Source organism: Xenopus laevis, chromosome 5L (genome assembly GCF_017654675.1).
Source record: "Xenopus laevis strain J_2021 chromosome 5L, Xenopus_laevis_v10.1, whole genome shotgun sequence".
Taxonomy (NCBI): Eukaryota; Metazoa; Chordata; class Amphibia; order Anura; family Pipidae; genus Xenopus; species Xenopus laevis.
This window is the reverse complement of record NC_054379.1, coordinates 71,851,345-71,877,848: the sequence shown is the minus strand read 5'-3', so window position 1 is coordinate 71,877,848 and position 26,504 is coordinate 71,851,345. Positions and strand designations below refer to the sequence as shown.

Below are 26,504 nucleotides of genomic sequence, written 5' to 3'. Positions count from 1 at the left end.
CAGTTGAGCGATGAGAGATCTGTCCCTGTCCTGAGCTCCTCTTGCTGCAGACAAGTCATGTTAAACTACAACTCCCTGCACCTTGTCTCCCAGGATCTGCACTGAGAGTGATAAGAGAGTTGAACTAGAGCTCGCAGCACGCTCACTGTCTCACAAACACACACACACAAAGGCTGCAGTGCTCTCCCGCATCCTCTCCTCTGACAGGAGCCGGGAATTTATGGGAAGGCGGAACCATGAGGCGCAGCCGCGGGGAGGACTGTTTGCACTGCTCTGGCTCACAGATATTGTCCAGCGTTGCCATGGAAACAGGTGCCCGAGGATCCAGGAGCAGGAAGCTGCGAGTTGTAGGAGGTAATTACACGGGCCGTCGAGGAGGGGCCTGATCTGCAGTATTACCGTTCCCAGCAGCGAGTGCTCTGTCTTTCCCCCCCCCCTCCATTAGTTAAACCACTGCATATATGCTGAGCATGCTGCTGTGCCACACACGGCAGCGGCAGCTCAAGAACAGACAGGAGGGAGGGGCGGAGCCACAGTGGGAGATTGCATCGAGGAGCGGTCCTAGAGCCCTCCAGATTCATTGAAAGGACGAGCGGCCCACTAATACAAAATATACAGCGGCCCCTCGGGTATTTGCCCGAACTGACAGATTGTCAGTCCGGGCCTGGTTCTGTGTGCCTTTGGATATTTTGCTTCTCTCTTGTCTGTCCTCTTGCCAGACTCACAACCTCAACCAGCTCACGGTCCCTCTCTGCTTCATGCAGCTGCAGGCAGCACTTCCAGCTCCTCTGGGAGTTCTTTACACAGCCAGGTCTCCTACCTCCTGTGCCCTGTTGGGAGAGACACTCCATTACTCCAATTAAGTTTAAATAATGTACCTTTTCCACAGGACAGCTTGTCTGTAAAAACAGACTGTATAATAATATAGCACAGACAGACAGAATGCAGGCCAAACCTTTTTTTTTCAGAGCCCAGATTACATTATTGTTGTAGGGAAACTATTAACTTTTGCTCTCCCATTATTAGTGTGCAAATGCAGGACAGTGTTACATATGGAACACCATCAGTCTAGCTTAATTAATAAAAAATAAATAGAGATGTGGACAGAAAATATTTTGGCAAGCTTCTGTGTAATTCTCATAAGTGTCTTATCAATTGCACAGCAGAAGTTTTACCAATGCAAAATAGATTTTCAGCTGTTAGTTTGTGCAATCCTTAAAATGTTATAAAAGATTACAAACCTTTGTACCTGCACCCCTTTACTTTTTTACTCTAAAGAGAAAAAAAAAAAGGAGGAAAAGGAAAAATTAAACAAAAGAGAGAAAGGAAAATGCCACTAACTGCAGTTCCTGCCAGGATAAAGACACTAAAAGAATGTAGCTGTTTAGCAAAAATCCTTAGAGCCACAGTTTGCTTTTACATTAGTAAATTGAAGAAAATCAGTAGAGAAACTAGTAGTTTTAGTTTTAGTTTTACTGCACGTTGATTCGTAAATATGTCAAATAAATTTATACGGTAAATGTCCTGTTCTGTGCCCTGCTCAGAGAGATCTTCCTAACACTTTCACTATAATTAAATACCTTTCCATAGGACAGCCTTCCTGTGGAAAGTGAGCTCCAATATGAGAACTGGACCACTGGAATGGATTGTCTGACTTGCCCAGGGCCAGATAGCAAATCCTTTAAACAGAGAAAACATTCTCTGTTTAGCAATCTCCCACTATGGAGAACTTAAAGGGAACTGAAAGGGGAAACTCAACTGACTGATGCTTGAACATTATCCTGAAGAATTTGTTAATTAGATTGAATTCATCCAACCCTTGACTTTAACAAGGGCCCAAGTCCCTGAAAAAGCTACACAGCCCCACAGCATGATGGAACCTCCACCAAATTTAACAGTAGGTAGCAGGTGTTTTTCATGAAATGCAGTGTTCTTCTTCTGCCATGCAAAGAACTTTTTGTTATCACTTTGTTCCAAAATGACTGTGGCTTGTCTAAACGAGCTTTTGCATACAACAAGTGACTCTGAGTGTGTGAGCGCAGAAAGGGCTTCTTTCTCATCACCCTGCCATACATATGTTCTTTGTGAAAATTGCCCTGAACTGTAGAACAATGTACAGATACACCATCTGCAGCAAGATATTCTTGCAGGTCTTTGGATGTGATCTTTGGGTTGTCTGTAACCATTCTCACAATCCTCCGCATATGCCACTCCTGTATTTTTCTTGTCCTGCCAGAGCTGGGCTTTACAGCAACTGTGCCTGTGGCCTTCCATTTCCTGATTACATTCCTTACAGTTGAAACTGACAGTTTAAACCTCTGAGATAGCTTTTTGTAGCCTTCCCCTTAACCATGATACTAAACAATCTTTATTTTCAGATCTTTTGAGAGTTTTTCACATTTGATTTGATTCCATACAACTGAATAATGCTTCACTAAAAATCTTTGTTCAGAAAACACCCCAGTAGTCTGATGTTCCTGGGAAATGAAAGACATACGACTTATCTTTTTTGTTCGAAGTGGAGTAAATTATTATGCAGGCTGAGAGGGGTTCCTAAACTTTTTCATATGACTTATATATGTATATGATCTATTATCCATACTGATTGGGACCTGGAGTTTTATAGATAAGAGAACTTTACATAATTTGGCTCACAATTCGTTAAGTCTGCTAAAAATCATTAAACATTAAATAAACCCAATAGGATTGGTTTGCCATCAATATAGATGAATGCATGCTTCAGTTTTATAATTAAGCTATGAGACAGGATATTCATGTTCCTAAAATAATTTACCTTTATCGCACTTGATTGTAAATTCAGACAATAACATGCCCCCTTCCAATTACAACACCCACTTTCTGCAAATCCCCACACACTTTGGGGTTGCCAAAATTCAAGAATGTTCTGCCAAGATCAGCATTAATGATTGACAGATGGAAGAATACGTATACGTTGTACAGTATGTGTAGCAAATTTATTCTGTGTAGGGATAATACATAGGCATTTCTTTAGCGGATTATCCAGCCAGATGGCCTTGTTTCCTAAGCTGCTAAAATACACTTTATTCTGTAGGTTCGCTTGAAACAGCTAGAGTGCTTTGCTACTGCACCGCGTTGATATTCCAACTATACCTTTCTTCTGAGAATGTTCATATGGCTCTCAAGATCAAAGTATTAGAGACAAAGGTAAAGAGATCCCTTTTCTTAAGCCTTTAACCAGACAGCAACTATGTTTTATGATATAGTTATAAGCAAACTAAATTTAGAATAGTGTAATAGCATTATTACACCAAGCATAGAATTTTCAAGGGATCCCTGCTAGCAAATTCTGTACACAACATACCTATTTAAATGTGTTATTTCAAATAGAATAATTATTTTAAGTTGTAGGCACATTTTTTGAGCAGAGATAGTTTTGTTTAAAATCTGTGTATTTTCAGTGAAAATTTCTAATTGGTTTAAAAGGTCAATTGATATAGGCACAATACTGCTTAGTCTTTATTATATATTGTCATTGTGTACAAGGGTCTCCCAGAATCCCTCCAGTCTGGCTCTGGGAAGATTATTAGATTCATACCCCTAACATCCAGGTCGAAACCTTCGATATAATAACAAAGGATGCCATTTAAGACAGGGTCATTATTACTGCTCCTGCAACATGTGCAGGAGCACCGAGGCACACAAAAGCTGCCCCATTATTGCTCATTTACTTTAGATGTGCAGAAGGGGCATTACTGCGCTCTGTCCTTCATACAAGTTCAGAGCAGCATTGTATTCATCAGGAAAATAGAGGCAATTTTAAAAGGAAAACTATACCCCTGAACAATGTAGGTCTCTATAAAGATATATTGCATACAACAATTCATATGTAAAACCCTGCTTCATGTAAATAGACCATTTTCATAATAATATACTTTTTTAGTAGCATGTGCCATTGGGTAATCCTAAATAGAAATTTGCCATTTTAAGAAATAAGGGCCGTCTCCATGGATCGTACATTTCACAGTGCACGCAAACGAACCAAACAATCCATACACGTTACATGAACCCGTAATGGGAACCCTTAACTTCTTCCTGTTCCAGTTACAGCTAAATTATTTCTGGTCAGGTGATCTCTGAGGCAGCACAGGGAATATCCTAAAATGGAGGCTCAAGGGAAAAGATGTAAAAAGGCAATATTTATTCAAATCTACATTATGGGACTACCCTTATCTCTTCCACTGCATCTGTCCCAGAACAACTTTCAGGTAGGCTCCTATTTACATCTAGGGGCTCTTTATGTGTGTGGGGGGCCCAGGTGAGACCTAGATCACGTACCCCTACACTAATATGTGCTACTGGCATGATTATATAGTATAGCAGTATAAATTTTCACAAAGTACAACTGTTATGTATCAATACGGTGTTGAAAAGTATTCAGCATTCAGTAACGTTAGCAAAGGGATTTGGTCACTGAAAACATGGGAATCTATGCATCGTAGTTCTTATTACAGACAAAAAAAGCAAATTGTTTAACTATATCACTTTGGGAATTGCATTGCCATATTTCTAATAAATCCCATACCTGTACAGTAACATATGTTTATAGTTGAATATAGTAAATATGTTCCTTTGAATATATTCAACAAATGTGATTACATTTTAAAATATGGATGCAATTCTTAATTCTAACTTTTCACTGTATTTTGCATTGATTGCATAATTTCCATAAATTGTACTTGAGTGTAAATGTGTTGTTCAACTGAATTTCAGTTGTTGGAGAGACTTAACCTCCTGAGCACATCTGTCTCTTTCAGATTCTGCCTTCACTGCACACACATATAAATTTGAGTAGTCTCTTTCATATGGAGATTAAACTAGAGATGTTTTTCTCTAATTTATCCACAATTTTACTTTCTGTATCCAAATATATCATTATTCTTTCAAACAGATTGTTCTTCAGAACCTTCTCATTTGTGCTGCAGTTTTCTACACAGTGTTCTACTTATTACATATCATTTGTTTCATAGCACTCGGGTAAGTGGGACATTTCTGATCATTTCCATCATGAAATTTAAATTAGCATAAAGGATGTTTGGAAGTTTGCTTAAAAAGAACACAAAGGGGCACCATTCTGTAAGTGACAAACAGGGACAATTCAATTTATCCTGTTTTTTATAGCCTAACATAAAGGGAAACACTTTAAGTAGAAGACTTTTGAAAACAACTCACACAGAGTATTGATATGATTGTGTAATTACTAAGGCAAACTTAAAGGTTCTTGCAATTTGTCATGACCATGACAATTTTTTTCCATCATATGTGCCCTTTAAACAATAAATCTCCCCCCTACAAAAACGTCAGAATTGGCACTTTTCAAGTTACTGCTGGTAGTGTTGGTGATAATAAATATGGAAGGTCATAGTGAGAATTACTAATCAAGCACAGTTCACACTGGGATTAAGGATAAGAAAGGGAATTCAACGTTTACATATAACTCATAATATTTTGTACTGAAGTTGTTTATGAAAATATGTATAACATATCCCCATTTGCCATTACTGCTTATTCAGAGGGTTGAGTACCTCTTTGTGCAATTGGATCTTGGACTTTCTGTCAGAGAGGCCTCAGTCTGTTCGTATCGGCGACAAGGTTCCCAGCACCATCAGATTGAGCACAGGAGCTCCTCAAGGATGTGTTCTCAGCCCATTGCTGTACACATTGCTGACACATGAATGCATAGCTAGACACAGCTCGAACCACATCATCAAGTTCGCTGATGACACAACTGTGGTGGGGCTCATCAACCACAATGACGAGTCAGCGTACAGAGATGAGGTTCAGCAGCTGGCAGTCTGGTGCAGTGAGAACAACCTGTCACTGAATGTGGATAAAATGAAAGAGATGATCGTCGACTTCAGGAGAACTCGCCCTGCTCACACACCACTCAACATCAATGGCTCCACAGTAGAGACAGTAAATTCACCTATGGCAGCTGGCAGGGACAGTTAGGACATGCCCACCCCTCATTTGACACACAGACGGACCAGTAAATATCTAGAGCAGTGATCCCCAACCAGTAGCTCGTGAGCAACATGTTGCTCTCCAACCCCTTGGATGTTGCTCTCAGTGTCCTCAAAGCAGGCGCTTATTTTTGAATTCCAGGCTTGGAGGCAAGTTTACATTGCATAAAAACTAAGTATAGTGCCAAGTAGAACCTCCTATAGGCTGCCAGTCCACATAGGGGCTACTAAATTCCTGGGAGTCCACATCTCTGATGACCTCATCTGGACCACCAACACCGCCTCCATCACCAAAAAGGCTCAGCAGCGTCTTCACTTCCTAAGATGACTGAAACAGGCCAGCCTTCCGCCTCCCACCCTCACAGTGTTCTACAGGGGCACCATAGAGACCGTCCTGACAAGCTGCATCTCCATCTGGTACAGTAGTGCCAGCTCTGCTGACCGGAAAAGTCTACAGCGGACTGTTAGAGCAGCTGGCAACATCATTGGAGCGGCTCTTCCATCACTGCAGGACATCTTCCACAAGCGCTGTGTAAGAAAGGCCTCCTGCATTGCACTGGACTCCACACACCCCTCACACAGATTGTTCACGCTGCTCCCATCCGGCAGACGCTTTCGCAGTATTAAAGCCCGAACAACCAGGCTGCGCGAAAGCTTTTTTCCGCAAGCTATCAGACTCCTCAACTCCCTGCCTGTCCTCGGACTAAATTCCAGACACACCTGAACTGCGAACTTAACTTTGTGAACTGTTAATTTATTTGCACAATTCTAAAGGTTTACACATGTATATATCCAATTTCTGCCTATATATTGCACATTTCATGTTTACATATTTATTGTGTATTTTTAAGTGCCTTTTTTGTGATATGTACTAGCTGGAGCCACGTCGTCTCGTCTCACTGTATATTCGTATACTGCTGAGATGACAATAAAGTTTACTTTACTTTACTTTACTATAACATTTACATGGATGGGATCTACTATGCAGAATGCTTATGACCTCGAATTTTACTATTGGTTTTAAAGGGGACCCGTCACCCAAAAAAATTCAATTCAAAATCCTATTTTATCATATTAGTCAAGCAAAATGAACTTTAAATACACTATATAAATTATATAAATTGAATCTTGTTTCCTTCAGTCTGGGAACTCATAATTATAGCACTGTTATTAAGTCAAGGCTTGCATCATCTTTGAATCTTGTCTGTGCACCAGAATGGGGGACCCGATGTCCATCCCCATGCTCTAAGGCATAGAGAAGGGGCAGACAATATTTGATTGACAGCTTAGATTTTTAAATGATCTTACAACAGCTATGAACACTTTGATAAAAAATAGAAATTGGATTTATATTAATTTGAAAAAGAACTTTTATTATACAGCTTTTTGTGTCTGGATGACAGGTCCACTTTAAGAAGATAATCTGTATCTATTTTAGTGCATGATACTTATGAGGAGCTCATTGAGTAACAAAAAGGAAAAATATGTATTCAAATGTTATGTCATCTACAAGAAAAAATAAAACCTATGTTGGAAAAAAACATACAATCATACTTATAAAAGGAGTGGGTTGGTTATATAGAAATGGCGGAGCAGTTTAACCAAAGGTGGTATTCCAAAATGTGTGTAGAACAAGCTTTAATGAAGTATTTGAAGATGGATAGTAATGATCTAATTCATGGTGCCCATAGATATGGTTTATAGGCTCACATAATCACTTTTGCAAAATGACAAGAAATGTCCTGAACATACTTTCTGAAAATAAATAATATGTTAGAAAAGAGAACTGTAATAACATTTAGAAGCAACAAGATTGTATAGATTTTTTTTTTAAATAATCTTTATTTTCATTTTGAACTTTTGTTTTGTGCACTTGTTACATGTTTCACAGATTTGTATACACATATATAGCAATTAGTCACATCAAATTTCAAAGTGTTACATTTCGCAGATTTGTGCAACATGGTAAAACAGTAGATGGGAAAAAAATAAGGCAAGGTAAGAAAAAACAAGGAGTAAAGGAAACAGGATTGGGCATGTCCAGATATGTCCAAATGATTTCCTTTCTCTCTATAATAATAAAACAGTGTCCAGTTAAGATATAAATAATCCTTATTGGAGGCAAAACAATTCTACTTTGGTTTATTTATTTTTTAGTTGACTTAAGGTATGGAGATCGAGATTACAGAAAGACCCCTTATCCCGGATAACAACTCCCACTGTACTGTATGTTTTAATGAATTATTAGATGATAATATCATAATGAAATGAGTGAATAAATAATATTATAATAAATGGGACAGGGATCTGATAAATGTACTTGTTGGGCCAACTTAATGGAATATATAGGGGCCATTCATAAAAGGTACATGCTTTCCTCCCGCCTCCTGTTTCGAATCATCATACCTTTGAACCAGGCAGCATCTCCAGGGTTCCCACAAACTAAAACATTTAAAAATCTTCTAACTTTTATCAAAGATGGTTATCTAAGTAGGTCAGTAGCCTGAAATTAGATTAGTATTAAAATGAAGACCATTCTTTCAGACAGAACAATAATTATACACTTGTGAAATATTCAGTAAAATGACTGTTAATTTCTTTTTACCCTGTACAGTTTGGACAGCTTTGATGAACTAGGGCCTTTTGATTTTAAAGAAAATCCATCTTGGCTAAACAAAAAATACCTTGGTAAGTGTTTTACATAAATACATATCATGTTTTTAATTATCAGCAACATTTATCAAACCTGATACCTGCATTAATGTGTCAGAAAGTGTTTGACGGCTTTAAGTATTCAAACGACATTCTGATCTATTTGGTTGTAGTCTTGTCACCTGTCCGATTCCAGCAATTTTTGTTCACATTGGAACAAATCGTTCCAGCACCGAATTGGAAACCCTCATTAAAAATTAATTCTGACCCGTTGTCAGGCACCCAAGAAGTATAAACACTGGGCAAATTTGTAGCTGGACAATCACCTATAGCAACCAATCAGTGACTTGCTTTTTTCATCCAGAAGCAGATAGAACAATGAAATTAAACTAATTGCTGCTGTGGGTTACTGCCCAGGGGCACATTTGCCCAGTAAACTGTAACTGTGCTTAATGCACCTGAACATAAAGGAAAAAGCATATAACACACCCTCTCATAAACTCCATAAAGTCTTCAAAAACTCCCCAAATGATTCATACATATGGCTAAGAGGCCAATTTACTAAACTGCAAATTTTTCTGATTGGCTTTTTGTCACCAAAAATCCAAAAAAGTTGTAGGGAAAAAAATTGTGATTTTTCATTAATTTTCATTCATTCCATTATGCAACAAAACTGTGACATTTCCAAATATACTCCAGCTAAAACCTGTTGCAATTTTGTAGAAGTCAATGGCAGATATCCCTTTTACAACTGGTTTTTGGATGTTTTTTACTTTGGCTTTTGTGCAACAATACAAAAAAGTTGTAGTTGTGCAACATGTTGCAGTTTTTTTGCGAGTTTTTTTGTGCTTTTTCAGTTTGGGTCTTTTGATAAATGGAAATGGGTTTATTAGTGGTTTCAAGAACCTCTAAAACCACTAAAATTCAGCCTTCAATAAATAGGCCTCCAAGTGTGCCAAACCTTTTTGTATCTTTCACAAATGTGGCGGGCTGAGAGAGAGGCAAATATGATTTGTGGGGCTCCAGTTGGACAGCCATGGTTTAACACAACCAGATAGGTATGCTTCCAATTAACTGTCATCAAACCCACCAGCTAAACACTAACTGACACTGGGAAAAGATAGGGCAACATTTTAAGAACTGAGAAGGAAAGATATGGCAAACAAGAAAGACTGCAGTGATAATTGTGTTTAAAATATTGCATTGCACTCATATTTGTAAAGCAAGTTTTAGCTTACACACAGCACTGAGTGGCACATACTGCATTATTTACGATATATTTATTTGATACTATTTACTATATATCTCTCTATATATTACATATATGATTTAGAAGGATATAGTACAAATTTAAAAATGTGTAGTCGTCAGGGACATTTTAAAAGTTTCCCAACTGATGCCCAATCTAAAAAGTTGAATAGATCTTTATGTATTAGAAGCAAGTAGTGAGCACAACAATAAGTTCACGCTTCTTAGAAGCTTCATGCTTCTTCGTAGTGCACGTTCTCCAATGTCCACTTTCCACTGATACACCAATATAAGAGAAGAATGGAACAGCACCATAAAATGATATCAATTATTGCTTATTTTTGACACAGTATCTAGTAGAGTTAAGTCTAAAGCAGTTGGACTTTCTGAGTTTTCTTGAAAACTTTTCACCATACATACGAGTGGCTTCTTCAGTTCAACTGTGCGGTAGGTATATCCTGACCTAAATGAATGAGAATCTCCATTGATATACTTTTATTGCACACTTAGGACATTACAGCAAGTTTCAGGCCATGCAGCACTTTATAAAGCTTGTAGAAAAGTACTGAATTTTAAAGGGTCCACCATAATACAAGTCTTATAAATTTAGATGGTAGTGATGTGCGAATTTTTTTTGCCATGTTTTACCTCAAAAGACGTCAATAGTTGACTTTAGACTTTAATGCCATTTGGCGAATTTTCGTGAGCAAGGTACAATTTTGAGCAAAATTGCAATGTATTGTTTTTCACCAAAATTCAGTGGTTTCCCCCCAGAATTCGAGCATGGAGTGATGCTGTGCCTACAGCAATTATGTAAAATTTACCAAGTTTAGCACAACTGCATGTGTTCTTTATTGCAAATCGTGCACAGTTGTGCCAAATATTTGCAAAGTCTAATTGGTGAAATTTCCGTTTGGCATGCTAGTGACGTGTGCGCCTTATTCTTTTGGCACAATACCAAGCCCATCAGAGCATGAACAGCCATGAAAAATGCCTAATTAACCATGCTTAGTTTGACCTATCAGAAATATACTATGTGGTTACAGGGACTCTGTAGAGCAACACTTTTCCCCAGAGACCAAGATCCTGAAATGGAGCTAATGAAAACGTTACCATAAATATCTGGTTACAATTTCTCATATCATCCCGATAACCACGTCACCTCTATTAGCACACTCTCTGCTGAGATCCAAGCTGTCTCTGTCCCAAGCTGTCTCAACAATACTACTTTTATGGGTGAGTGGCGGCACATAAGCCTTACATCACCATCCACAATGGCATGTGACCACTGCAGTGGTGTAAAATCCAAAGTGGCAGGGCCCTCTTTACCTAGTATTTTGGTTATTGGTTTTTGTTGCTGTATGTTTTCCTGTATGATTAATGTATACGCCCATTTACTGTACATCACTGCAGGAAACGTGGGCATTTTTTTTGAAGGGGTTGGTCACCTTTTTGGTTGCTATGGTCAAAATTACCCTAGCAACCATGCATTGATTTGAATTCGAGACTGGAATATGAATAGGAGGGAACCAAAATAGAAAGATAAGTAATAAAAAATATCTTGATAATAAATGTGCAGCCTGACAGAGCATTGGTTTTAAATGGGGCCAGTGACCCCCTTTTAAAAACTGGAAGTCATAAGAAAAAGGAAAATAATTAAAAAAATAAAATAATGAAGACCAATTAAAAAGTTGTTTAGAATTTGCCATTCTATAACATACTAAAAGTTAACTTAAAGGTGAACCACCCCTTTGAATACATGTTAATAATCATAACAAATGCTTACTTTTCTGATGTACCCTGCTCAGTATTTTGCTGTGGCATATTAATATGCCACCACATGCAAAAACAGTAACTTTGAACTGTAAAATAACAGTACATTTTGACTTATACAGTTGGGAATCTGGAAACCCATTATCCGGAAATCTTTGAATTACTGTAAGGCCATCTCTCCCACAGAGACCATTTTAGGCAAATAATTGATATACTTTTTCTATGTTATAATAAGACTGTAACTTGTACTTGATACAAAGTAAGCTTCATAACCCAATTGGTGGTAAATCTTATTGGGTTTATTTCATGTTTAAATTATTTTAGCAGATATGGTAATCTAAACTACAAAAAGATCACTAACCAGAAAACCCCAGGCCACTATGGGGTGCCGTTTGTCCCAAATACATTCTGTATACAAAACTATCCCTAATACACAGAATGAATGTCTCTCATGTTATATAAGTATTTGTGACCATACACAGAGAAAACAAATATACAAAAGACTTATTTCTATTAAAGAATGAAAACAAAATCTGGTTAGTGCACAAAAGGATGTCATTATATCACAAACTCCATTCTGTACAGTTTAACAAGCAATCTGTCGCACAAATGTATAACCTCCATGTAACGGACACACTTATGTGCAAAGTTACTTACAGAATGAATTATGTAAAAACAAAGTTGGACATAATATATAATAGTGTAACTAACTAGTGCTTGTCAAGCTAGATTTGACTGACAAAATAGATATCTGTGACAGAAAGCAAGATTTTATAGTACAGGATTCATTCTTTCCACAAAATTATAGTTTTGTTTCACAAAACAGATAAAATAACCATTCTGTGAAGCAACACTGTCAGTCACATTCCTGAACCAATAAGAACAAAGCTTATTGCCATATACAAACAAGATGAGAAGTGGCCAGCTCTGCTCCACATGGCTAAGGCAAAGTATCTGGCCTGCTATAGAGGGCGCCCTCTAATGTCCCCTGTGCTGCATAGTAATAAACATGAACAAACCTTTCCTTAAAGAGCTGCTGTTAAACACTACAGGTTCATAAATGAAAGTTTTTGCAAATGGCTGAGAAATATAATGCTGCACTTATAATGATTGTAGAGAAAGAAAAGTATGCAAAACTTATATAAATATGATCATTTTAGGTGATATGGCTATTCTTATTGTATTAACCTGCTTGTGTGGCCATTTTGGTTAAGGGCATTCCTGCTGTTTTGCCATTATCTTATGACTCACTCCTGTTCCTCTTCCTGTCTAAGCTGAGAGTAATTATGGGACAGGCCACACCCACCTGCAATGTTGTATTAAATGTACCAGAAGTTACTGTGCTTCTCTGGCTCCTTTGCCTGACTCTCAGAGTCAGTTATAAGTTTTGTACATGATAGTTAGACTCCAATGTCTCCTCCTAGCTGTAATCTTGCACCAATTAGCTTGTAGTAGTCTCTTAATAATGTGCTTAGCTATAGTTCAACTACTATATAATAGTTTTAGCCAGAGACTTGGGACTGATCATGTGCACACACATTGTGTTTAGTTTGATGTGTAGGTTATATGAGCAGCCACTCCTGAGTACTATGTGTAAACAAAAGGCTTTAGGACTTCAACTTCACCTCCTTTCATGAATTTTGGTCTTTTCGCCGCTTTGGGACTTCAGCTTCGTCTTTTTGGCACTTCCGCATTCTGTAATATGCAAAATGGCCGCATGACTCGGGCGCTCGTAAAGGGGACCCGGCTCTTTGAAAAATGCAGTACTTCTGGGCCCCCCTTCAGGCCCGGAACACTTGTCCCCCCCCTGCTGGCGGCCCTGGACATGCATGTGACATGGGCGCAGTTGTGCTCTCTGCTCTAGTGTTGTGCCCCCCTCGACCCACTCTGATGTGAAAGGGTTAAGCACTGGGCAGGTAAGGGGGACAGCATCATTAGAGTCTTTTGTTATAAATAAATATAAAGCATTGTGCAGCTTGTTGCTTCTATATAAAATTGCCCCTGCCTAAATGACCCAGTACTAAATGACCCAGTACTAAATGACCCAGTACTCAGGAGTGGCTGCTCATATAACATACACATCATACTATAGAGAATGCGACTGTGCACATGATCAGTCCCAAGTCTCTGGCTAAAGCTATTATGTAGTAGTTGACCTATACCTCCCAACATTTTGGAAATATAAAGAGAGACAAAAAATTTTTTGCATGTAGTGCAGCAATTTTTTTGACCACACCCATTTTGTGGTCACACCCCCTAATTACCATGTTCATTTTACAAAGTTTGGCAGGTTATAAAAATGTGAAAATATTTCTCCTTATCTAAACTGTTAAAATTACTTATTTTCTTATCTCAAAATTGTTATAAAGCATCTTAGTTGCACCTGTTAGCTGTACTGGCCTCTCTGCCAAAAGCCAATTAAGTTAGAAACTTTGGCTGTTCAGTGCAGAGAAAAGAGGGACTTTCCAGTACAAATGAGGGACCTCAGGTTGAGCTGTCAAAAGAGGGACTGTCCCTCTGAAAAAGGGACAGTTGGGAGGTATGTGTGCACATGATCAGTCCCAAGTCTCTGGCTAAACCTATTATGTAGTAGTTGGACTATAGCTAAGCACATTATTAAGAGACTACTACAAGCTAATTGGTGCAAGATTACAGCTAGGAAGAGACATTGGAGTCTAACTATCATATACAAAACTTATAGCTGATTCTGAGAGTCAGGCAAAGCAGCCAGACAAACACTGTAACTTCTGGTACATTTAATACAACATGGAAGGTGGGTGTGGCCTGTCCCATTATTACTCTCATCTTAGACAGGAAGAGGAACAGGAGTGAGTCATAAGATAATGGCAAAACAGCAGGAATGCCCTTAACCAAAATGGCCACACAAGCAGGTTAATACAATAAGAATAGCCATATCACCTAAAATGATCATATTTATAGTTTTGCATACTTTTCTTTCTCTACAATCATAAGTGCAGCATTATATTTCTCAGCCATTTGCAAAAACTTCCATTTATGGACCTGTAGTGTTTAACAGCAGCTCTTTAAGGAAAGGTTTGTGCATGTTTATTACTATGCAGCACATGGGACATTAGAGGGCGCCCTCTATAGCAGGCCAGATACTTTGCCTTAGCCATGTGGAGCAGAGCTGGCCACTTCTCATCTTGTTTGTATATGGCAATAAGCTTTGTTCTTATTGGTTGAGGAATGTGACTGACAGTGTTGCTTCACAGAATGGTTATTTTATCTGTTTTGTGAAACAAAACTGTCATTTTGTGGAAAGAATGAATCCTGTACTATAAAATCTTGCTTTCTGTCACAGATATCTATTTTGTCAGTCAAATCTAGCTTGACAAGCACTAGTTAGTTACACTATTATATATTATGTCCAACTTTGTTTTTACATAATTCATTCTGTAAGTAACTTTGCACATAAGTGTGTCCGTTACATGGAGGTTATACATTTGTGCGACAGATTGCTTGTTAAACTGTACAGAATGGAGTTTGTGATATAATGACATCCTTTTGTGCACTAACCAGATTTTGTTTTCATTCTTTTCATTCTTTAATAGAAATAAGTCTTTTGTATATTTGTTTTCTCTGTGTATGGTCACAAATACTTATATAACATGAGAGACATTCATTCTGTGTATTAGGGATAGTTTTGTATACAGAATGTATTTGGGACAAATGACACCCCATAGGCCACAAGCATTCTGGAAAATAGATCTTATACCTTTATTGGGAAATAATATGTGTTTTTTCCATCCGGTAACTTGTAATCATAAATATTATATAGCATCAATTTCAGGTCAATCGACTAACTAACACACTTTGTTCTCTTTTATTTACAGCTAATTTAATTTCTCTTGAGGTTACCTTTACAATTTGTGGTCTTATCTTTGCATTGCTTGTGGAAGAATGGATATGGGATTATGCTTGTACAATTACTTTGATCCATGTTATCATAACCTCACTAGGTAAAAGTAATTTTATGCTTTATTTCATAGCCTGTTGATAGAATGTAACATATGCAACTTGATATTCAGGGGCCGATTCACTAACTTCGAGTGAAGTATTCGAAGTTAAAAAACTTCGAATTTCGAAGTTTTTTTTGGGCTACTTCGACCATCGAATGGGCTACTTCGACCTTCGACTACGACTACAACTTCGAATCGAAGGATTCAAAGTAAAAATCGTTCGACTATTCGACCATTCGATAGTCGAAGTACTGTCTCTTTAAAAAAAACTTCGGCCCCCTAGTTCGCCATCTAAAAGCTACCGAAGTCAATGTTAGCCTATGGGGAAGGTCCCTATAGGCTTGGCTAACTTTTTTTGATCGAAGGATATTCCTTCGATCGTTGGATTAAAATCCTTCGAATCGTTCGATTCGAAGGATTTTATCGTTCGATCGAAGGAACTATCGATCAAACTATCTGCGCTAAATCCTTCGACTTCGATATTCGAAGTCAAAGGATTTTAGTTCCTAGTCGAATATCGAGGGTTAATTAACCCTCGATATTCGACCCTTAGTGAATCGGCCCCTCAATGTAACGAATGAGCTAATAAAGTTGCTACAGATGATGATTCTTCCTTATCAGCATTACATTCCTGCCATAATTTTCTTATGCAATACTGATTCTGAATATTTCATAATACTAGAAAATATAGCACTGTAAACATAAGTCATAGCAAAAAAAATTATCACAATCTCACTTGCAGTACACCACTGAATGATTTGTTACTAAAACAGTATATTATCCTGATGACGCACTACTGTGCATAACATATATGTTTACTGATTAGGCGCAATATGAGTTTTATGATGATGTATTTATGTGCAATATGAGTACTATACATAGTTTTGTTTTTACAACCTTTTTATGTCTTTATCATACATGGAGTGTTTTTATTACATTGAGGTGAGCCTACAAACCATTTTTTTATTAACACACGCTCAGATGCAAATTCATTAATATGGTCTGTCTAGTCTTTTTCTTCTGCCATAGACTCCTGTAGGTCAGCCATAGAGCAGATCCCTACTCTGGGATAGGCAGGGGATCGGTTGTGGATACATTCCTTCTTTTGACTAATACTCTGCTTTAGTCATTAATAAGAAACATGAATAATAACAGAAAACTTTGCAAATAAAGTACTGTATATATCTTTATATATCTGTATATAAAAGCGCATCTATTATTATAATTGTTATATAACCATTCATAAATGCACTAAACCTTTCATTTCTTTATTGCAGTTAAGATGGAGTTTCCTCTTGAGGCCCATTGGTGGACATCTCTAGGTAAATTTGAATTTGATTTTGATTAAATTCTTATATATTTGGTTATTGTATTGTAGTATAACGAACAGAAATGTTAGTGTAGGTGAGAGTGGCGATATTATTATATTATTTTAAAAACTACCAGATGACCAATGACCAAAAACGGTAAGGTAAGCAACTCCTCAGCAGGTAGCATTTTATGTTCATCTGTATACAAAAAAATCTGATTGTTGCTGTGAATTACTACTAGAGCTAAACAAGCATTATACCTTTTATCACATTACCCTGAACATGTTCATTTCATTGTAAGTTCACCTAATCTGAAAATTATTGTTCAGACTCGTAAACAAAGCAATAGCACAGGATAGTAGATGCTAAATGCAGATTTTCAAAGCTGTCCCTACATCTGTAGACACATTTAGTGGCCCATTTATTAAACCCCAAATTTTTCTGGTCGAGGTTTTAAAGGGGAATACTCAAATTTTTCAAGGGAATTTTTTGAGATTTATTATACCCCAAAGCTGCTAAAAATCCAAATCTGTAAATACTCAAACTGTCGAGGTCGTGTACAAGTTAATGGCAGATGTTCCTGAAGTTGTTTCTTGACATTGTGATCTGCTCTAGATAAAGTAAGGGTTTTTGTCTGATAATATGATAAAGTTGAGTTTTTTCTGTGAAAATTCTATAAAGTCAAGTTTTTGGAGCATCAATCATACGAATCGAATTGACGCTCGATTTTGACGCAAGGTTTTTCCGATCTGACTTTTTCAAGCAGAATTATTGATAAATTAGTTCAATTTGCGGATGGAAGTTTGGTTGATTTGTTTTAATACAAACTGAGATAAACTCGAGTTTTAATAAATAACCCACTTTGCATCTTCAAAATATTCTCAGTACCTTATTTATGTCTTGCCAGAAAGATATTTCATAATGGTTTGTAGTACTACAAAATACAAAGAAATCAGTGAAGTAAAACAGTAAGTAAAGTAGATTTCAGGTTTAAAGTAAAATTTTGACTTATGGGCAATGGACAGAAAGAATAGTAATAAAAAAGTCTCAAGTAACTAAATCACAATTACAAAGACAGCAACTGTATGATGGTGATTCATATTAGGTTAAAAACCAATTAGCAAGCTGTGTCAAGTACAAAAGACGCCTGACAATCAGAACTTTGATGGGTGAATATTCAAAACAAGGGGCAAATAACAGAGTTCCAAAGAAGGTAAATAGCTGGTGCCTCAGTTAAATCATTAATGTATTAAGGAAAAAGAATAGAAAATCATGAAACATATGCCAAAAACAGTCTGACTACATTAGCAAAGGAGAATCAATGTCTCAAGATCATAGATCATGTTAAGTGCCACAAAACTTTGGAATATTACCACAAAAGATTAAAAATTACCTCTGTGACCCAGCTTTAACAAAAAACTAGATGTTAAAAACTTCACAAATCTAGAGTTAATGGTGGGTCTTTTGTTAAGAATCTGTTTGTATCTAAAAGTGACCATACCGGGGCAGATCCGTTCATTTGCAGAGGTTGCCAAACGAGTGGATCTTGCACCTTGAGTGGGTGATATCGGGCTGGTCTGATTGTGGGCCCTAAGAGGGATATAAATGTGCTGGAGAGAGTGCAGAGACGTACAACTAAACTGGTTAGAGGGATGGAAGACTTAAATTATGAAAGTAGACGGTCAATGTTGGGGTTGTTTTCTCTGGAAAAAAAGGCACTTGCGAGGGGACATGATTACACTTTACAAATACATTAGAGGAAATTATAGACAAATAGCAGGGGACCTTTTTACCCATCAAGAGTATCACTGTACCAGAGGCCACTCCTTCAGACTAGAGGAAAATAACTTTCATTTGAAGCAACGCAGGTGATTCTTTACAGGTCAGTGAGGTTGTGGAATGCACTGCCGGGTGATGTTGCGATGGCTGATTCAGTTAATGCCTTTAAGAGAGGCTTGGATGTTTTCTTGGACAGACATAATATCAAAGGCTATTGTGATACAAAATTCTATAGTTAGTATACAGTAGATATGGGTATATATAATTTATCTGAGAGTAGGGAGGGGTGTTTGTATGGATGCTGGGTTTTCATTTGGAGGGGTTGAACTTTATGGACTTTGTCTTTTTTCAACCCAGTTTAAGTATGTAACTATGTATACTGACCAATAAGCTGTCGACTTTGTCTGTATATGGCCACCTTAAGTGTAACCTAAAAAGACACAAAACCTTGATTCCCGAGCAATAGAAAAAATAACATAGTCTGGTGTTTTTGTTATTTTGTTTACACCCTGAAGATTCCTAATGGTATACTCAAAATAGGCAGATATAAACTCATTCATTTTCATTTCAATTAAATTTTCAATTCATTTTGCAATAAAATAATATAATAATATAATAAATACCAGTGTTGGCTTTCTTTTCTTTAGGTATTGGTTTAACAGCAATGATTTGTGAAGGACAAATCCTGGCCTACCTGCTGTTCAGACACAACTTTATCTATCCAGTCCTTGATGATTTCTAAAAGTGACACAAGCCTTTTACCTCTGAAAACTGTGTTTTATTTAAAAGAAGAAAAAAATATGGCTTTACAACATTACTTTGCTTTTTGGAAAAAAAAAACTTATGTGCCTTCTAATATATTTGTTTATCATTAAACAAGCCTGTCAGTGAAGTGTGTTTTGTACATTTGTACTACACGAGCAACATAGTTATTGCAAAAAATGCCACTTACTGGAATACAGTTGTCTGATAAAATATTTATTTTTGTCTGAAAAAATGCGTAATATTGTTTATTGTACAAAAAAAACAATGGCTGAATTTAGTGTTTGGCTTAATCTAAAATAAATCTTCATTGTTTCAAAAAAAATTCATGTTGCAAGGCTTTTCTATTTTTCTTAATGGATTATACAAGCAGTAGTGTACCTTGACATAGCCACTGTCTCTACCCCACAAAAAACCTTTGGGGGGCATACAGTACCTTCAGCAACCCCCCCCCCCCATCAGCCTGCTTGTGCCTGCCACTGCTGTTAGTTTGAGGTGAGCAGAGAAGTGTGAGGTAGGATTGGGGCTGGGGAGAGGAGAATAATATATAGCAGACACTACGGTCTGGGCCCCCCTGTCCCCCATGCCTCTCCTTGCAACTGTGAGATGTGCTTTATTGTAGTTACACCACTGTATGCTCACATCTATTAAAAACAGTAGACAGGAGAGAACAGTAGACCACATCAGCGCTTACAAAAGTAAACATTTTGTTATGTTTTAAATACTTTTATACAATATATATACATTAATATGCACAGTATAAAAATGTGTTATTGACAGCTTACATATAAAAACTTTTCCTTGTGCTTTGAAAAAATGTATATACTTTTCCTATATGTTTTTATTTATGTCAGTTATCCATTTGTCATAACGAGCATGCAGCAACATTGTAAATCATGAACTTTTATGTCAGGGATGGCTAACCTTTGGCCTTGATGTTGTTGCTCATCTACAGCTCCCACCCTCATTTATCTAACCAAGTGTAATGGAATTTGCATAACCTGAACTTACTGACTACTATATTATTATGATCCTCAGTATACTCATCCGAGTTCTATGACCTATATAAAAACATTAGGCCTGTTGTTTTCATATAGCCAAATAATTTGACAATGATTTTTCACATTCATAAAATAAATAAAAAAATGAGTAGGGGTGAGATATATAAATCTTATATGGGATTGCTATCATTGCTTTTTCATTTGAACAGCAAGTGTTTGCTCTTATCATATCTCTGCACAGTTATTCCCCTGCCAAGGTAATTTAATCCTGTTTTCTGTTATGCTTAGTATAATCTGCTAAACTGTATCCTTTGCTTGTGTCTGGATGAAAGAGGATTTAAGGATTAAACCCTTGTAATATTTACAGTATTCTGTGACTAAAAAGTATAAATAGCAATACACTGGCATCTTTTGATATAAAAAAAAATATTGGCAATTACATTACTATCTCATATTCAAGCATGTTAGCAAGAATAAAGTGAGAGGTCAGGTGTAACAAGTGTATTAAAATGTATTGTAAAGCTAATAACACATGTGGCTCTTTCTACACCTGCGTAGAAACAACTATGCTGCTTTCATCTGCTCTTCCCAGTATCTAGATCTGCGTCAGACATACAGAGTGGGGTTTAGTGCAGAAAAGTAAATTATTTTGCACCAAAATCTGCCCTGTGTGTTGTAACACAGGCTGTGCCTGTCAGTGCAGATACAAAGAGCGGATGAGAACGGAACAGCTGTTTCTCTGTCTGTATTTAGAATAAGCACAGATCATGTGGTATTAGCCTTAAATAATATATGGTGTAATATTCAAATATTTGCTTTTGTTTATTGCCTGTATAATATCAAAGAACATGCATCATTAACTACATCCAATGGGAGAAATCTGCCATTTTTGTGCACTTTGCACCCTGCCCTGTATAACACAATAATTGCCACAGGTCTTGCACGTTAAAATGTATTGTTAGTTCTGTATTTAAAGGGATACTGTCATAGGAAATGAATCAGTTAATAGTACTGCTCCAGAAGAATTCTGCACTGAAATCCATTTCTCAAAAGAGCAAACAGATTTTTTTATATTCAATTTTGAAATCTGACATGGGGCTAGACATTTTGTCAATTTCCCAGCTGCCCCAAGTCATGTGACTTGTGCTCTGATAAACTTCAATCACTCTTTACTGCTGTACTGCAAGTTGGAGTGATATCACCCCCTCCCTTTCCCCCCCCAGCAGCCAAACAAAAGAACAATAGGAAGGTAACCAGATAACAGCTCCCTAACACAAGATAACAGCTGCCTGGTAGATCTAAGAACAACACTCAGTAGTAAAAACCCATGCCCCACTGAGACACATTCAGTTACATTGAGAAGGAAAAACAGCAGCCTGCCAGAAAGCATTTCTCTCCTGAAGTGCAAGCACAAGTCACATGACCAGGGGCAGCTGGGAAATTGACAAAATGTCTAGCCCCATGTCAGATTTCAAAATTGAATATAAAAAAATCTGTTTGCTCTTTGGAGAAATGGATTTCAGTGCAGAATTCTGCTGGAGCAGCACTATTAACTGATTCATTTTGAAAAATTTTTTTTTTCCCATGACAGTATCCCTTTAAGAGGGATGGGCAAATCTTCACCCATCCCCTCACTTGCATGTCATTCGGATACCCCTCAGTGTTTGTACTTTTGTCCGATTGATTACAAATATTTTTAATGCAACTGCAACAAAAAGTATTTTGTTGGTCTCTGAACTGCTGCTTTTGACTACATGAACCATTGAATTAATGTTGCAGCAATCAGCTTTATTCAGTTATGCAGAATGTTATAGCTGGGTTTAGAATCTCTTTAATGTTCTGTCGAATTTCCCATGGTGCATTTGTTTTACAGCTGATAAACACTGATCAATTATTCAGCACTGGACAATTTTTGTTCATGAATTCTGCAGGGCTATTTTCCAACTCTCTTATCTCAAGTACAACAAAAAAAAAGAATGCAAATTTCGAGAGAAAATGATTTAAGATTGCAAAAGCATTGTGCCATAAATCCATTGCAGAACAACTTGTAAGAAAGGCCAAAACTAGGGCTAAGCAGCAGATTCAACTGTCTAGGGTGCAAGACTAATCGGAAAAAGCAGACTGCAATTCCAGAAAGTCTAATGACCTTAAAAACAACTTCCTAAGTGTCCCACATGTGCTACATGACTTGGATTCACCTTTCCTTTTGGGTGAGGAGAATGCAGAATGTCACCATGGGTGCCAGAGTTCCTTGGCCAGCGGTGACCACAAATTTACACAAAGTATTGGGCTTGGAAATAGTCTCTTTAGAAGAAACAGAGAACCAAATGGTTTTGCCAGTTAAACATTCCCTCTGACTGTGCACATATACACAAACTGTGACACCAACATGCACGATAGAATGGTATACACATAAATGCTACAACAAAATAAAAAATAAATCAAATCTCCAGTCCACTTGAGGCTTATAAAGTCTATAAACTGCCCAAGTTTAAAAAAGTTGCAAAAAAGATGTATAGGCATATTTGCCATTAATCCAGAGTAAAGTTTGCAGGTGCAGCATCAGTATCATAAGGGAGGTGAAAAACCAAGATAAAAGAGAGGTGGAGCAGTGGGGAACAAAGTCTGAGATATGGGATCGTTGTTGTCGTTCGACTGAACCTTGGAGCTGGTGCTGATATATACAGTACATAATTTATAGCTTTCATTTGTTGAGATTTACTTGTTCTGCAACATTTCGCACATTTAATGTTACATAGTTACATAGTTACATAGTTAAATTGGGTTGAAAAAAGACAAAGTCCATCAAGTTCAACCCCTCCAAATGAAAACCCAGCATCCATACACACACCCCTCCCTACTTTTAATTAAAATTCTATATACCCATACCTATATTAACTATAGAGTTTAGTATCACAATAGCCTTTAATATTATGTCTGTCCAAAAAATCATCCAAGCCATTCTTAAAGGCATTAACTGAATCAGCCATCACAACATCACCCGGCAGTGCATTCCACAACCTCACTGTCCTGACTGTGAAGAACCCTCTACGTTGCTTCAAATGAAAGTTCTTTTCTTCTAGTCTAAAGGGGTGGCCTCTGGTACGGTGATCCACTTTATGGGTAAAAAGGTCCCCTGCCATTTGTCTATAATGTCCTCTAATGTACTTGTAAAGTGTAATCATGTCCCCTCGCAAGCGCCTTTTTTCCAGAGAAAACAACCCCAACCTTGACAGTCTACCCTCATAATTTAAGTCTTCCGTCCCTCTAACCAATTTAGTTGCACGTCTCTGCACTCTCTCCAGCTCATTTATATCCCTCTTAAGGACTGGAGTCCAAAACTGAACTGCATACTCCAGATGAGGCCTTACCAGGGACCTATAAAGAGGCATAATTATGTTTTCATCCCTTGAGTTAATGCCCTAAATGTAGTTCTGACACTGACTGATCTTGCCAACCAGGTTACTAATTTGTAAAGACCTGTCTCTACAAATCAAAGCTTGAAACTCACTTTAAGGTAAGAATGGTTTTGCACAAAAATGGGTGTTGTTACGTAGTTATAAGAAGTTCAGTACCGTTTGGCATGTAATCAATTTTATTTTGTTTTAAAGGGGTGGTTCACATTTAAGTAAACTTTTAGTATGAAATAAAATGGCCAATTCTAAGCAACTTTTCCATTGGTTTTCATTATTTATTTTTATGGTTTTATAATTATTTGCCTTTTTCTTCTGACTCTTACCAGCTTTCAAATGGGCGTCGCTGACCCCATCTAAAAAGCAAATGCTCTGTAAGGCTACACATTTATTGTTATTTTTTATTTCTCATCTTTCTAGTAAGGTCCTCTCCTATTCATATTACAGTCTCTTATTCAAATCAATACATAGTTGCATTTGGACCCTAGCAACCAAATTGCTGAAATTGCCAACTGGAGAGCTGCTGAATAAAAAGCTAAATAACTCAAAAACCTTAAATAATAAAAAACTAAAACCAATTGCAAATTGTCTCAGAATTTCACTCTCTACATCATACTGAAAGTTAACTCAAAGGTGAACAAACCCATTAATATTGTTATCCACTAGACATATATTTGCCTCATTATATTGTCAGTCTCTGATTTGCAATGTATGTGATTGCAGTATATGGATCACTGTGTGATTATCTGGCAAAAAATGCAACTTTAATGCAAAAATATAGAGTATCTATCCAACAGGATTGAATGGATATTGCCTAGGATCACCTCGCTCTAGAAACATACGTTTCAACTACAAAAACGTATTTTCTCAGGCTCTACTGACTCCTGTGGATAGCAACAGTGTGTTTAGGTACACTAGTCTGTTCATATCATATGTTGTTCTCAAGTTATTTGGCTTTGATAAGGTATTACATTCAATATTATTTTCTAGAGAATGGCATCATAATAGCAATTGAAGTGCTTCTAATGATGAAAATGTAGGGAAACTGGGAAAGTGAAGTGGCAGTAGGTGTAATCTTCTTGGATCTTGCTAAATACAGCACTGCATAAACAAAGGTATTTTGGTCCTAGTAAGGCTGTTTGTAAATGTATATATCACAGGTTAAAAGATCATGTACACTTATGAATAATAAACATACTGTAGCTGTAGCAAGCAACGCGAGCAACCGGAAGGTCCTGCAACATCTTGTAGAATATATAATGGATAATATAATCCCTGTATTAAAAAAGGGTATAGATTCACATGAGGAGAGGGTTATTCTTACCCCCTTGCAAATCACTGGTAAGGCACCATGTAGAATATGCAGTGCAGTTTGGTCTCTAGTGCATAAACAGTATATTAATGAAAAAGATGAAGTCCAAAGAAGAGTGACTAAGCTAATAAAGGTTATAGAAGGTCTTATTTATGAAGAAAGACCGGCCAAGATATGGCTGTTTACTCTGAAGAAAAGATTTTAAAGGGGAGATAAGGTAACTATGTATAAATATACAAGAGGATTGTAAAATAAACTTTCCTTATCCACCTGTAGATTCTTTCAGGGAATGCGGGTAATCTATTCAGAAGAATTGAGGTTCCGTTATTACCAGATTTGTACACTTTTAGTATGACCCAACTGCACATTGAAACTTTTTAATAGGCTGGTGGTTATTTGTGTGAACATTCTTTTTGACTGTAAGGGAGTTCAATAAAAACATCCATGTAATACTCCATTGTTTATATTAGTGGTCCTACTGGAAAGGTTGTGACAGATGAACATAATTATAATGCATGTCATAAAAACATACACACTAACACTTAGGGGCCGATTCACTAACTTCGAGTGAAGGATTCGAAGTTAAAAACTTCGAATTTCGAAATTTTTTTGGGCTACTTCGACTATCGAATGGGCTACTTCGACCTTCGACTACGACTTCGAATCGAAGGATTTGAACTAAAAATCGTTCGACTATTCGACCATTCGATAGTCGAAGTACTGTCTCTTTAAAAAAAACTTCGACCCCCTAGTTCGCCATCTAAAAGCTACCGAAGTCAACGTTAGCCTATGGGGAAGGTCCCCATAGGTTTGGCTAACTTTTTTGATCAAAGGATATTCCTTCGATCGTTAGATTAAAATCCTTCGAATCGTTCGATCGAAGGATTTAATCGGTCGATCGAAGGAATAATCCTTCAATCGTTCGATCGTACTATCTGCCCTAAATCCTTCGACTTCGATACTCGAAGTCGAAGGATTTTAGTTCCTAGTCGAATATCGAGGGTTAATAAACCCTCGATATTCGACCCTTAGTGAATCGGCCCCTTACAGTTTTACATCTTTATCACTGTGTAAATGATGGAACAGACACAATCCTCTGTTTTGTCCAGTGACTTAAGTGTTTATAAATTCAGAGTGCAATATATATATTTAATTTTGGTATCTTATTGTTTTTTTTATAAAGTAATAAGTAAAAGAATATTAAAAACCTTTATTACCACCCCCCTTATTCGAAAATGCAGCAGCATAGTGTCATAACATGAAGAGGTGATA

General features: G+C 37.2%; 1 protein-coding gene across 2 annotated transcripts; it reads left to right on the top strand.

Annotated features, from left to right (window-relative positions):
* Positions 1 to 277: 277 nt before the first annotated feature.
* Positions 278 to 19,800, top strand: LOC121393699 (transmembrane protein 244-like). Of its 2 annotated transcripts, XM_041562934.1 has the most exons (7): positions 278 to 354; positions 3,074 to 3,186; positions 4,931 to 5,016; positions 8,617 to 8,690; positions 15,530 to 15,655; positions 16,933 to 16,977; positions 19,392 to 19,799. In XM_041562934.1, the coding sequence occupies exons 1-7, from the start codon at positions 303 to 305 to the stop codon at positions 19,484 to 19,486; spliced, it is 591 nt and encodes a 196-aa protein (XP_041418868.1). In that variant the 5' UTR covers positions 278 to 302; the 3' UTR covers positions 19,487 to 19,799. The 2 variants fall into 2 exon arrangements, with proteins under 2 accessions (XP_041418868.1, XP_041418869.1); XM_041562935.1 differs by lacking the exons at positions 278 to 354; positions 3,074 to 3,186 and adding an exon at positions 4,117 to 4,247 and having other exon boundaries at positions 19,392 to 19,800.
* Positions 19,801 to 26,504: the final 6,704 nt, after the last annotated feature.

Bases quoted from the DNA above. Each gene is read 5' to 3' on its own strand.
- LOC121393699 (XM_041562934.1), top strand. From the start codon at position 303: ATGGAAACAGGTGCCCGAGGATCCAGGAGCAGGAAGCTGCGAGTTGTA. The intron at 5,017-8,616 runs GTAAGTGGGACA...TACCCTGTACAG, and splicing joins ATTTGTTTCATAGCACTCGG to TTTGGACAGCTTTGATGAAC. The intron at 16,978-19,391 runs GTAAATTTGAAT...TCTTTTCTTTAG, and splicing joins CCATTGGTGGACATCTCTAG to GTATTGGTTTAACAGCAATG.